We start from the raw sequence: 13826 nt of genomic DNA, 5'->3' as shown, positions 1-13826 counted from the left end.
TACTGAAAAAAAAATCGTTTTGAACCGATGTTTACTTGTTTAAAATTTTTAAATTATAAAAAATATTGGTTACCATTATTAAAAATCCATACGACACTCTGGCGCGATATCCTAGAAATTTTTCCCGCCAATATCACTGTCGTGTTTTTTTTCGTTACACAATTATATACTGTATATATACATTTTTTTTTTTCGTTATTTGGTTGAATTTTCCATAACGATACAATTTTTCATTCAGTTTTACATGCAGTTGTAGGCTTACATAAAAACGAATATTCAATCAGTTTTATTTTCTCCTAAAAATAGGCTTCAGTGAGTTCAGATATTCACTCATAGATTACAAGAAGTGTTTCTCTTCCACGAGAGTGCCGATACTATTGTGACTTGTGAGAGGCCCTCTATGGGTGCAGAAGTTTTGGTTATAGATCCTCCTTTTTTTAATTATTTATTTTTTGCAATGTTTATGGGATAGTTTTAGTTTCCGATCACGGAGAATGTTGACAGAGTCGCGACTTCCACTCACACGAACGGACGCCGTCTTCCACCCACCTGTCTCTCCTCATGCCCCTTGCCTTTAGCATCTCTTCAGATACAATAAATGAGTGGGGGGGGGGGGTCCACAGTGGTTTGGGCTTTCATCTGTTATGTGACAGTTGTGTCTTAATTTTCAATAGAGATAGCCACGCTAAAGTTCTCTGCTCTTCCATTCCTGAATACTATATTTTTGGTTTTTGAATATTCGTTGTAAACAAAACTCCATAAGAATCATCCGTAACAACCATGAGCAGCACATCAACCGTAACAAAAGACTAAAACTGTCGTGAAAACAAACAAGCGGCATCGGCGTATACCGTTCGGGGACGGGGGGGAGATGGGCGTCAGAAATTTCGGCAAGAAAAGTGAGTAGAAAAATTCTAAACTTTTCCGTATCATTATTATTATTTGGTGCTATTCCTGCATTTACACGTGAAAACAGAGTTAACCTGCTTCTTCTTAATTTATTTAACATTAATTTTTTCCATATAAATTGAAGAAAAAATTAAAAATCCCCAAGTTTTTGAGAGCCATGGTTAATATACAGTATTTTAAAATTACACGTTGCTTTCATAATATTGTTTAGATTTTGTTTTGTAAATAAATTTCAGCTGAGGGAAGGGAAATATTGCAGAAAAATATATGACTTTTTTGAAATTTTTAATGTTACTTACGGCACATCAATGAAGAGCAAGTGACACGCTGATAGAAGATAATTATTTTTTTCTAAATTTTAAAACATTTTCTAATCAAAAAACAAAACAAATGATTTCAAAAACCTCACTTTAATTTCTGAAAGTATCGGCAGTGGTTTTCTTTTAATTCTATAATTATTACTAATTTAACTGTGCAATTACGTTACACGTAAAAAATATTTTTCTCAGTGAGATTGGCGAGAATCGGCCATACCTTACCGAGGCTGCGCATCGATACATTGGTTAAGAGGCTTTCGTTCCCATAGCAACGAGTGATGCGGTTCCCTCGTAGCTTCCCCTTCACTGCAAAGTTAACCTGAAACGGACTATACATTTGATTAGCTAGTAAATGTGTCTTACTTAAATGTACACTAGCTGCTGTTCATTAGCATAACAAGTAAAGCTATCTTTCAGCTATTGTTATCAGTTTCATCAAGCACTGAATCGACCACTATCATAACATGATTTAAAAAAATTGTGTATAGTTATCAGGACAAAATTTCGTTTGCATATAAAATATTTGAATGTTGGTACACAATATTTGACAATTTTTGTCATAATTCACCATTTGAATGGCTGCAAGAACTGAAGGAGTATTGATCTGAAGGAAAAATGTGGAAGATAAAGAAGTTTTCGGCTACTGACGATCATAATTTTTTTCTTGGTGGTCTGATTGTTTATTTAATGGTCTTGGAAGGAAACCCAAGGACCACCAATGATTTCAAAGTCTGCTTTGACTGTCATATTGGTTATTTCTTCTGGCATGAGTATCTTGTGTAAGGCTTAGTCAATTGCTGTGTTTTCCTTTTTTCTCACCTCATCACCATCGTTGAGCCTAGTGCCATCTTTGCTCTTTACAATAAGCTGGATTTTTCAGTTAGCTTATGGCATATACATATTTTTAAAATTAAATCAATTCATCGTGCAAAATAACCATTTTCTGGAATTGAAAGCATTCAGGTTTGGTACGATACATTTTCAACTGAAATCTGAAAATTTAAGACCCCAATGAACTTAAATTTAAAAAAAGAAAAGACAAAAAACAAGATTACCAAAAAAAAATAGTTGAAATGAAGCATTTCCTAATGTAGGTGACATTTGATTAAGCATTAATAATTGTTTTGTAAGATTATTATTTGTAACATTCTCATCTTAAAACCATAACTCTGATAATCATAATACATTTGTTAGTTCATAGTTAAGTTTGCAGTAAAGGGAAAGCTACAAATAAACTACATCATTTGTTTCAGTGGCAATGAAAGCCTGTCAACTAATGCATCAATGCACATCCTCTGTAAGGTACAATCGATTTTTGCAAAGCTCACTTGAGAAAAAATGTAGTGCTTTTACCAAAAACATGTTCATAATAATTTCAATGATAATTATAACATTAAAAAAATAATAATGCATTATTGATACTTTCTCTCCGAAGTTAGAAAACAATTTTTGCAATCAGAAAAGAAATTTAGGTGGGATGTTACATTGTAATACAAAAAAATAGTTTGTAATTGAAAAAAATTATCATTATTTTATGTTTGTGGAAACTCATCCACATTCAGTAAACAGCAATAAAAATTGTGGAAAAAGTAAGCCTGGTTTTATCTAGTGGTAATTTGCTTAACTAAAATGCTTGTTATTTATGTTGAGACAAATCTGAAAATATTTGACTAGTGAAAATTAAGTTAAAATTTAGTTGAATACCAAATTACTTAACCCATGTAAACAGACCATTGCTCTCCAGAATAGTAAAAAAAATGAACAACTTCATAGCACACTTCAATGTTAATAGCTGATTGAGACGTCCCCAAGAGCTGTGATGCGCACTTTGGGAAACATTGCCATAAAAACTGTTCTCTTCCACCTGTGCTAGCTTCAATGATGACCTGCTGAAGATGTCTGTCTTGGTTGATTGTGCATCAATGTTGTTGCATGATCTTTCTCATGGAAGATCGCTACTCAGTTGAGATCTTTGTTTCACTTGATGGTGATTACAGTTAACGATTTACAGTAAAATTTCTGGACACGGAATTTAAACACAATTAATTTTTTCCCCTATAACGCGGTGAGTAAAATACAGAAGAATAGCAAATGATGGTTCATGAGACATTTTGAAATGGCAACAATGAAAGGTAGAATATCTGAATTCATCTGCATCGTCATCTTAGAAAAATAAGAGTGTTTGGGTCTATGTAACTACTGTATGATGTTACATAGCTTCGTCTTTTTTATTTTATTAAAGTATAAGCAAAATAAAAATATTAATAATTGTAGCAAAATACACACAGATCAACGAAATAAACAGTGATATTGGCAAAGAAATGTTTGTAGATAATGAGCCAAAATGTGACAGCAGTTGTGCTATAGGTTATTAATAATATTAACAAAATTATTTTTTCAAATTAATTACTCTTAAATTCATTCCACTGGTTTGAAATTGATCCAACATATTTTGCCGTATTTTTCCAAAACCATAGTCAACTTTGCAACTTTCCGTATACATGCTTCTTCTCACAACCTCCGATATATGGAAACTATATTTTTCAGCATGAGGATATATTTTTTTCCCTTTGCTTTGCTAAAAACTTAACCACGAACAGACTGCAGTAAAAAAAAAATGTTTTGACAAAAATTATGATCTGTTGCAGGTAGAATCTTTTGAAGAGCCCAGAGAAATAACATTCGGATTTGAAAAAATACCTCCCCCAATCGAACAGTATTTGAGCATTGTACCAGAAAGTTTGGACCTTCTAACAGTAAGTCAGAAGTTTTCCTGTTATTCAATGAAATCTATCTAAAGATTTGGGGCATATCTCTATAATTGGTTTAGAAAGAAAGATTATTACTGATGCAGAGTTTACATTATTTAAGTTTACAGAGGAATTATTTAATATGGAAAGGGAAAAAAATTATAAATATTTTTCAATAAATAAAAATATCTGGCAACATCAAAAGGAGATGAACGAAATCAATTTTCTGTTAAAAGTAAGAACATGTAGTGTATTGGAATATATAGATCTCAGCTTTTTCTTTCTTCTTTTTTGTTATTAGTCATCTTTTTCAACTCACTAGCAAATCCTAAAATGAACATTCATTTTTTATTTTAGGCATACCCAGAAGCATTGTGAACTGGCATATTCCAGTTTAAAAGATCTGTCTTAATGTGTCCCAGTTGATTTTTTTTAGTTACCCTGAAAAGTGGTTTGATTCTCTGCACTGTACATTTCCCCCCCCCCCCCCCAAAAAAAAATTCATCTCTACATTGTATCCAGTTTGTCTATGCTTTGCGCAAATAGTGGAAAGGAACATCATCTCTCTATTTGCTAGTCAATTTGTTGTATCCAACTATCCATTGCATAGTCATCCAAGGAAGGAAAGGATCAATGCTTTTGTAACAGTTACAGGCAACTGTTGTATCAGTGCACCAGACTTCTAAAGGGTCAAATTTTTTTCATCATTGGGATCGGAATGATCTTGACAAATAGATAATGGATATAGAAAATAAATTTTGAAAAGGGTGGTATTTTTCATTAATTTTTAATGTCCTCTTAAATACTTTTTTCTTTTTTTTATGCTCTTAGGAATGACATCAGACAGTGCTTCATCCATACATTCAGTAGTGCTTATCTTTGTGTATTTTAATGTTTGTTCCTTGTGTTACCATCAATGAATTTTTTTTAGCTGTCCACCTCTTATCTCTCGCTTAGTCCCGAAACTGTCTTTGAATTTAATTAGCAATTGTGGATTTTCTTTAATCCAGTACTTTATATCAGCATTTTCTTTTTCCTATTCTCAAAAGAATATTCATTATTTTTCAATATTTGCTGTTTTGTCTACTAAAAAAAAGTGATGGCACTTGTTTTTTTCTTGAGATTCTCAATGCATCGTCTATATAGGCTATGATCCAGTGCTTGTAGTGACGAGATAAAACACAATCAAAACTTAACGATTTAATATACATATATAAAAGAAATATAACGAGAAGGAAGACATGTTTATATACTAATCGGTGGTACAATTTCAACTTACATGCTTTTTTACAATCACCAGGAGCGTGAGGTGGGTGCACCATCTATACGGATAAGAACGCACTACAGTGCTCCTCGTCCAGTCTAAGACGAAACATTTCAGAAAAAAAAATTGAATAATAATCATGCAGATAAAAAAAATTGCAATATATATATATACTTTACATAAATATGAATCATACAATTTTGAAGGGTCAATACAAAATCTTTCTCTTTGTCCAGACCTGGAAATATACCGATTTTTGAAAGTGTCACATAAATTATTATTTAACATAAAACGTGGCTTAAGGTGATCTGTGGATAAATTTTTATGATTGCCATGTTCAACATAAAATACTTATCAGTTCTTGAAATAATTTCAAATGGTCTTGTGTATGGTTGTTGTAGAGGTTTTTTTGCGTACACAGTCTTGTTGGATGAATACTGATGGAGAAGTTAGCAAGTCCGTCTAGACGAAGGGCTTGGACGAATTATGATGAGAGGGTGGTACTGGTCTCACATGGGAGAAATGGTCTCTCCGTCTCTTCAAGAAGTCATATCGAGGTAGGACGTCTCTTATCAGAGTGTCGGTAGAGTTCCTCAGGAAGGCGTAGGGCTGTGCCGTATACCAACTCAGCGGTTGATACTTGGATCTTCTTTGATGCTGGAATGTAACCCCTACAGAACTGTAGGTAGAACCTCTGTCCAGTGCTCATTACCTTTGAGGACACACATCAGAGAGACTTCGATATCGCAGTGGAATCTCTTGCCCTGGCCGTTGCACTTTGGATTGTAGGCAGTGGTGCAGGATTTTTCGATGCCGCACAGTCGTGCAAGAGAGCGAAATAGATTGCTCTCAAACTGACAACCTTGATCTGTGGTCACTTTTTTAGGAATGCCAAACCGACATATCCAGATAGAAAAAAATGTCTCCGCTGTAGTTTCGGCAGCTTGGTTAGACATTGGTACTGCTTCAGGCCACCTTGTGTACCGATCCACGCATGTCAAGAGATACATGTATCTTTTAGAAGGATTCAAGGGTCCTACAATGTCCAGATGAACATGTGCAAAGCAAGAATCAGGAATTTGAAAAGAGCCTAAAAGAGACTTGGTATGTTTTATAACCTTCGACTTCTGGCAAGCGATGCAAGTATGACACTAATTTTTGCAGTCTTTCACAATCGATTTCCAAATAAATCGTTTGCTAGAGTAGTTAGTCCTACCTAGTGTAACGTGCCGATATTCCCCCGGCATAAAAGTCTGTAGTCGCCGTCACGCAAATCTGTTGTCATAAATTTTGTTACTATTCATCTGCAGCGGTGATCGTTAGGGGACGATCAAGGCCAATCATGATGATGTCCGCCTACGATCGCATGCAAATGAGGTGACCTCGAAGCCGATTGGCTTGATTAGACACGTGTGGTCGGGAGCTTTTCCTTTAAATACCGGCCGTACATTGTAACAACTCTCACTCTATCTTTCTGCATTCATCCTTTGTTTGTTCTTTTCAACTGAATCCCTCTAGTAGGACGGTTCACCGTCTTGCTACCGTATCCATTGGCCTTAGGCTGGGAAAATAAGCTGATAATTAGTTAAAATGAAATAGTTTACAGTATTTGAATTTGTTTCCCGGCAGGTCCGGAATTGAAAGCATTAATTAATCTTCATAGTCAAAATTCTTCATTGCTGATGATAGACGTAGCAGCTGGCCTTGTCAAGACTACACATTGTAAGTGACACCAAAGTGGTTCGGCCCTCAACCGAGAGGCCCCTTGAAGCTGATCAAAGTGGTCCGGCCCTCAACCGAGAGGCCCGCTGGAGCTAATCAAAGTGGTCTGGCCCTCAACCGAGAGGCCCCCCCCCCCTGGAGCTGATCAAGGTGGTCCGGCCCTCAACCGAGAGGCCTCCTGGTGTTAATCGAAACGATCCGGCTCTCAACCGAGAGACCTTCACTGATACTTGCGGGGAAAAGCTACATCGAAGTGACTAACAACATCGGATGTCCGATCAGCATAAAAGTTTGACTGTTGATCATCATCAGTTGGTGAGCCAGTATCTTTCTGTCAATGTCAAATAGAGGGCTCCATGTTGTACTAACCTACTGATAAAATTGACTAACCTTATATTGAATTTAACAAATGATATTTCATGCGAAAGTTTACTTGCAATCATTTTCCACTTGTCGTTTGCCACCTTATTACTGGATATTTTGAACTGGGCAAGCAATTCCCATAAGGGACGTTGCACTAGAGTAGTTTTAATCCCAGGATGGAACAGATTATGCACAGTCGAACGCTGGACGTTGCATTGAAACAGGAACATACGAGCGTATATCGTCAGTAGACACATTGCAGTAGATATTAACACCTGAGATATCAAGGTGTTTTAGTTGAAGCCCAGTTTCAACTAAAACGCCTCGATATCTCCGGTGGTAATATCTACTGCAATGTGTAAAGATCAAGAAGCAAGGTATGCAATTCGTCATCATCTGCCTGGCAATGACGTTACTATGCTCAGGCAAATATCGCAAATCTGTCGAAAACTGACTGATATATTTGAGATGTCTAAGTTGCCTGGGAGAACATTTCATTGTTTGAAAGCATATGTGAGAGGACGATGATCACTGAAAATTATGAAGTTGCGTCCCTCCAAAATGTGTTTGAAATACTTAACAGCAGAATATATTGCTAAGAGCTCTTGGTCATATGTACTGTACTTTTTCTCAGTCGAACTGAGCTTACGGGAAAAAAATGGCAATGGTTGGGTTTTGTTTCCTATTTGCTGTTGAATGATTGTACCCAAGGAAGTGTCGGACGCATCGGCAGTCAAAAACAATTTTGCGTTCAGAACGGGATGGGTCAGGAGAGTGGCATTGGCAGTTGATTGCTTGCATGACAAAAAAGCGGATTTGACCTCCTCGGACCAAACTATTTCAGTTTTATCTTTTTTATCTTGCTTTTTTCTAGTTCATGCAAAGGCACCCTGGCGGCATCTTCAAGGAATCTGTGATAGAAATTCACAATTGCCAAAAAACACTTCAATTCAGTCACTGTCGATGGCAATGAATAATCGAGCAATTTTTGTACTCGATCTGGTAAAGGTGCAATCCCGTTGGGAGAAACAAGAAAACCCAGAAAATTAATTTGACGTTGACCGAATACACATTTAGATGGATTGATCACGATACCATAGTCATTCAGTCTTTGAAAAGCGCATTTTAAGTCATCTTCGTGAGATTTTTCGTCACTGGAAGCGATTAGCAAATCATCAAGATATGCGTAAAAACAATCTAAGTCACAAAGTTGTTCGTCAGTAAAACGCTGAAACGTTTGAACTGCATTTTTCAGTTTGAATCACATATAAACATATTCGTACAGCCCAATGGGCGTAATTATGACGGTTTTGGGATTGATAAGTATTTGGTGATATGCCTTTATTAAATTGATTTTTTGAAAAATATTTTTACCACTCAAGTTGATGGAAAAGTCCTGTATATTTGGAAGCGGGTATCTATCTGGAATGGTTATTGCATTGAGTCCACAGAAGTCCCCACAAATTCTCCATTCGTTACTTTTTTTGGGTACAAGATGGATGGGACTCGACCAAGGGCTTTTTAAGGGCCAAATTATCCCTTGTTGCAAAAGTTCATTGAATTGTTTTTCAACAGCTGCAAGTTTTTCAGAAGACAATCTTCTAGCTTTTGCGAAAACTGGTGGCCCCGTAGTTTCGATGAGGTGCATGACAGAGTGTTCCTTTGGAACTGCATTTAAAACTGAGCTGGTAAGCTGAAGAAATTTGACTAATAGGCAGTGGTATGGAGAATCACCAGAGATCGGCGTTAAACCAAAATAACCATGTTGGGATTCTAAACCATTCACTGATAGCGATGTTTAGTTATCGATCAAACAAGAATTTTTAGCATCTATAAGGTAACCAAATCTTTCCAAAAAGTCAGCTCCAATAATGGGATGTGAAGCATCTGCCACAGTGAAAACGAAGGAAAGTCCCTCCTTAGTCTAAGATTCAGAACTAGATTTTTGTTGCCAAATGTTTAGATTTCGGATCTATTTGCAGCATATAGTGAGATTTTGTGAGGTTAAAATAAATAAGATCTCACTACTCTATCAGTCTGTTAGACGAGATTCACATTTCCATATCAGCATCACCCTTCTTCAACTGCACTAGTATTACCTCCAGACCAACCGTGGCCCCCGCTCTGTCCCCACACTAGTATTACTGGCGTATGTCCCAGGTGGTCGAGCTTTGAGACTACATCAGCTCAGCATCACAGGTGGTCGAGGTTTTTTGATGGCATCAGATCAGCCTGGTTATCATGAGCGAGATCTCCTTACTCTATGGGAATGATACACGACCAGATTTCCAGACGGGAGAGAAGTCAGCATCCAGGCAAGAAGACCAGAACTCCACCACGCCTGTTCTATGGCCGACAGGAACAAGAGCCCGGGGAGAATAGTAGCATTCCATGATGCCCGTGCTATGGTGGACAGGAACAAGAACCTGGTGGCCCTAAGCCGCTACGTCTGAACTTGAATTAGACTGTCGGATCATCAGGACATGGAGACATATGCCTATTCGGGGTGAAACATCTTGTTAAAAGCAGATCATTGTGTACGTTTGTGTATTTTCCGCTCTTCTCAGCACACTGGCCCCCTTTAAGGGAATCTTCCCATGCCAACATCCAATCAGATGGCAGGATCAGTCAGTGCCTGTAAAAACTTAGCATATTCGAACAGTAAAACTGATTTGCATATCATACGAAATAAAATACTATTTCAACTTTTGACATATGGAAGTTAGCAACATAGAAGGAATAAACATTGAAGACCTGGCCAGGGTCCACTTTAATGGCCTATTGCACATTGAAATTCTCATGAAGTTATTAACCGTAAAGTGGTCCGCTGTCCCACTAATGGCATGAAGTAAAAACATCGCACATTTTTCATGTATAATTTATATATTGCAAAACATTTATCACAATTTAATATTGCACAATTATATTTTCATATTCTTTACACTGAGTTAGACAACAACTATGCGGAATCCTCACCAGCGATCCGCGGGACCCTAAGATCAGGAGAGGAAGGTAATATGACAAAAGCTCCAGGATCCTCCACACGGGTGTAAGCATAATTTATGTGGGACATTGGTAGCCCGACCTCTGGTCCCGTTCTCATCTGACAGCCGGGTCATTCCATTTCAAATCACCCGGCAAAATGACACCCATAGTCTCAGATTTCAATGATTTTTTTTTTATTTGTTGCTTTTACCATCCTTATTAACCGTGTGAAATATTATTTGCATATCTCTAAAACTTTTTGAGAAAAAAATGTTGAAATTTATCAAAAAATTATGCAGATGACTTTCAGAGGCTCAATTTTTAAGTGGCATTGTTTGAGAAAATAAATTGTAACTTTTTCAATTTTCAATATATTTAAGTGAAATTTCCACAAAAGTGTTCACAAAAACATACAGAATATGAATAAAAATAATTCGTACGCTTACATTTGAAATTTAAATGCTAAAAAATTATGTAAACTTTGTTTTTGTGGAATTTTTCGTTGGAAAAAATACAATTTTTCTAATGTATTTTTAGACCAGAGGCACAGCAGTTACCAAAACAACTTTTATTTTAAATTCTCATAAATATATGAAGTAAAATACTGGAGAAAAAAAATAATGGTTTTTTGACCGTTAATATATTTATTCTGGCTCGCAACACAAAATTCATCAAAATAAGACTGGATCGTTCCGATTTCAAATTATTCAACTAGATACTGAAATACAACCCATCATCCCAGATTCCAATTATTATTTTTTGTTTATTAATTTTACCATTCTTGTTGATCATGCAAAATTTCATGTACATATCTCAAACACTTTTTGAGAAAAAAAATGTTTTCTAACCTCACAAATGACGTTTCAGGCCCTCCGCACACGGAGCGATTACTGGGCGAGCGAGTCAAGCGCGAGTCACGAGCGATTGCGGCGAATTTCCAACGATACGGGAGGTTATACGATTCATAAGATTAGTATCCGCTAATGGGCCGATTTTTTGTGCCAGCGAACTGGACGAATTTCGTCTTTGCACCCGTGCTCTTCCTACTTTCCCGCCACTTCTTCCACCTGTTCTCTGCCTTGTTATTTTCTTATTTTGTGCACTTAATAAAAGTATAATTTTCTAACATATATTCAATTTTTCGTTGTTGAATTATGGAAAGTTCTAGCGACGAAGAGGCTATCCTCATGTTCTATTTCCACAAAAAAAAAAAGCAAGGATTGAGTTCATCCCTACATAGAAAGGAACTTGCATTGCAGGCTGTTTGTGGCAGCAAGAGAACTGCAGGAAAGTGACGCTAAGTTCATGGCATTTTATAGAATGTCCAAACAGACATATAATGAGCTGGTGGAAATTATTTCGCCAGCTAAAAGGAAACAAAACACCAACATGCGAGAATGTATAGGTCCAGAAGAACGACTTCTGATCACATTGAGGTAAGTTTCTTTCATATTACTTTATGTATCACAATTTGAACAATGAATAGACACCCCAATTTATTTAAAAATGAATTTATTAATTTAGGAAATTATATAAAAAGTCAATATTTCTCCAAGGGGCACATAAATACCATGTTGGAAAATTAAGAGGCACATAAATCATATTACACAAGTGGGGAAAAAATATTGATACATAAAAAGTTAATTATATATATAAAATTCACAAATAGATATAAAATTGATCCAAGGACCTGCTAGATACCCGCATTGGGAAATTGTGAAACAAGTAAACAAAAATGCACCATCTAATATTACTCATAGAAAATGCAAGACGTATATGGGTCAGTAGCCCAAAATTGGACAGAGATTTATCAAAAATGAATCATCGTCATAAAGGGATAAACATGTCTGAAACGCATCATTTTGTAACCAAAGTAAACATTCCAAAAGATAGAGGTCCACGAACCATTTTACCCAACCTCTAATCACTCCAACATTTCTTTTTCCCAGCTTTGCCAAACGTCTACAGTAGCCTATCATTCAAGTCTGGCATAAAATTGTAGATTTATTTAGAGAACGCACACAGCAGATAAAAAAATTAATGATACACACAGATCATACTACTTCCTAACAGAATATGGCAATTTAAATTAGCCTCATTTTAATAATGAATAAAATGGCCAATAGTAAATTCAAATTACCTAATTTTTTTTTAATTTAAACATCATACATTCATCGAAGGACGATATCACTCTCGGCTATCCATAGAAGGTTTTTTACAGCTGGCTGATGCAAAGACATATTCAGGAAAGAGAGAAAATTCAACTGCCCTTGTGAGTAATCGAACCCCCTGTCCTCTCACTTGCCAGGTGAGTACCCTACACCACGAAGGCAACAAATATTTTGATCTTTTCTTGGAGCTTGCATGCACTGAACGGGACCTTACATGGATGGTTAAATCTAGTTAAGTAGCCATCTGGTGGCAGTGTCAACAATTGCGAGCTTTGGCCTAAATTGAGTCAGACAGCCCGTGTACAGTGGCGTTCAGTGCATATGAGCACCAAGGAAAGACTAAGATTTTCATTGCCTTTGTAGTCAAGGGTGCTCACCCTTCAAGTGAGAGGATGTGAGTTCGATTCCCCGCAAGGGCAGTTTAATTTTCTCTTTCCTATATATATCTCCCATTCAGCTAGCTGTTAAAACCTTCATATTATACATTTAAATTAGAAAATTAAAACATCAATAACCTAATAATGTAGTTGGCATATGAAAAATATTTCTTCATAAAAGAAATAATATATGTGAAGAAAACAAATTTTATAATAGGTAAATATCAGACTGGAACCATATCCCTAGATACAATGCAGAAAGTATACAATTATATTAAGAGGTATATAATTAATGTTTGTCACAAGATGAATAAAAGCAGTGAAATAAACATATTTCTCGATAAAATCAAATGATGAGATAAAACTCAGTTTTTCAAAAAAGAGATGAAATTAAATAAAAAGGTCTAGAATGAAAACAACTCAAGTTTGGCTTCTTTTGGTCTTTTTCATATTAGACCTTTTATTTAATTTTAATTCTTTGATAACGAAATCCATAGTTTCAAAATGATAATGAAGTTTTATCTAAGCATTTGATTTGAATTTGTTGAGAAATACATTGATTTCACCGAGTTTATTCAGTCAAACTTGTATCAGCCTGTTCATATGGAAGGAAAGATGCTAGAATTAAAGCTAACATCTGTGCACTGATGTATCAATTCCACTGGTTGGACAACAGCTTGTGTTGTCTCAAAGGGACTGGTTCCAAGAATTTTGTCTATCAAAAGGATCGACTTCCTCTTAAATAATCTGAGCTGTGCGCTAGTCATCAACCTGAGATCTGGTAAAAGGCATCAGATAAACTGTTGCGGAGGAGGTGCAGCAGAAACAGCAGTCATTTTTGCCTTCTTTATGCTGAAATTTTCGGCAAAGGCAGCATCTGCATTGTTGGTGCTGCAGGTATTTTGCTTTCGGGATATCCCACTGCTGCTCTGAGATTGTGTGTTAGGAAGTGATGCTGCAGCTGATGT

At 36.2% G+C, this 13826-nt stretch overlaps 1 protein-coding gene across 2 annotated transcripts in view; it reads left to right on the top strand.

Moving 5' to 3' along the window:
* Window positions 1-13826, top strand: part of Sos (Son of sevenless guanine nucleotide exchange factor) — a 530159-nt gene that overhangs the window by 383035 nt on the left and 133298 nt on the right. For both annotated transcript variants that reach the window (XM_089247363.1, XM_089247362.1), the window contains one exon: window positions 3875-3982. In XM_089247363.1, coding sequence (XP_089103489.1) covers window positions 3875-3982 — 108 coding nt within the window. The remainder of the gene's footprint in view (window positions 1-3874; window positions 3983-13826) is intronic.

This window comes from Pholcus phalangioides, unplaced genomic scaffold (assembly GCF_987345545.1).
Source record: "Pholcus phalangioides strain wild (caught in Gottingen) unplaced genomic scaffold, Ppha-v1.0 ptg000003l_1, whole genome shotgun sequence".
In the NCBI taxonomy this organism is placed as follows: Eukaryota; Metazoa; Arthropoda; class Arachnida; order Araneae; family Pholcidae; genus Pholcus; species Pholcus phalangioides.
Note: the sequence above shows the minus strand (reverse complement) of the source record. Positions and strands in the feature narration are given on the sequence as shown.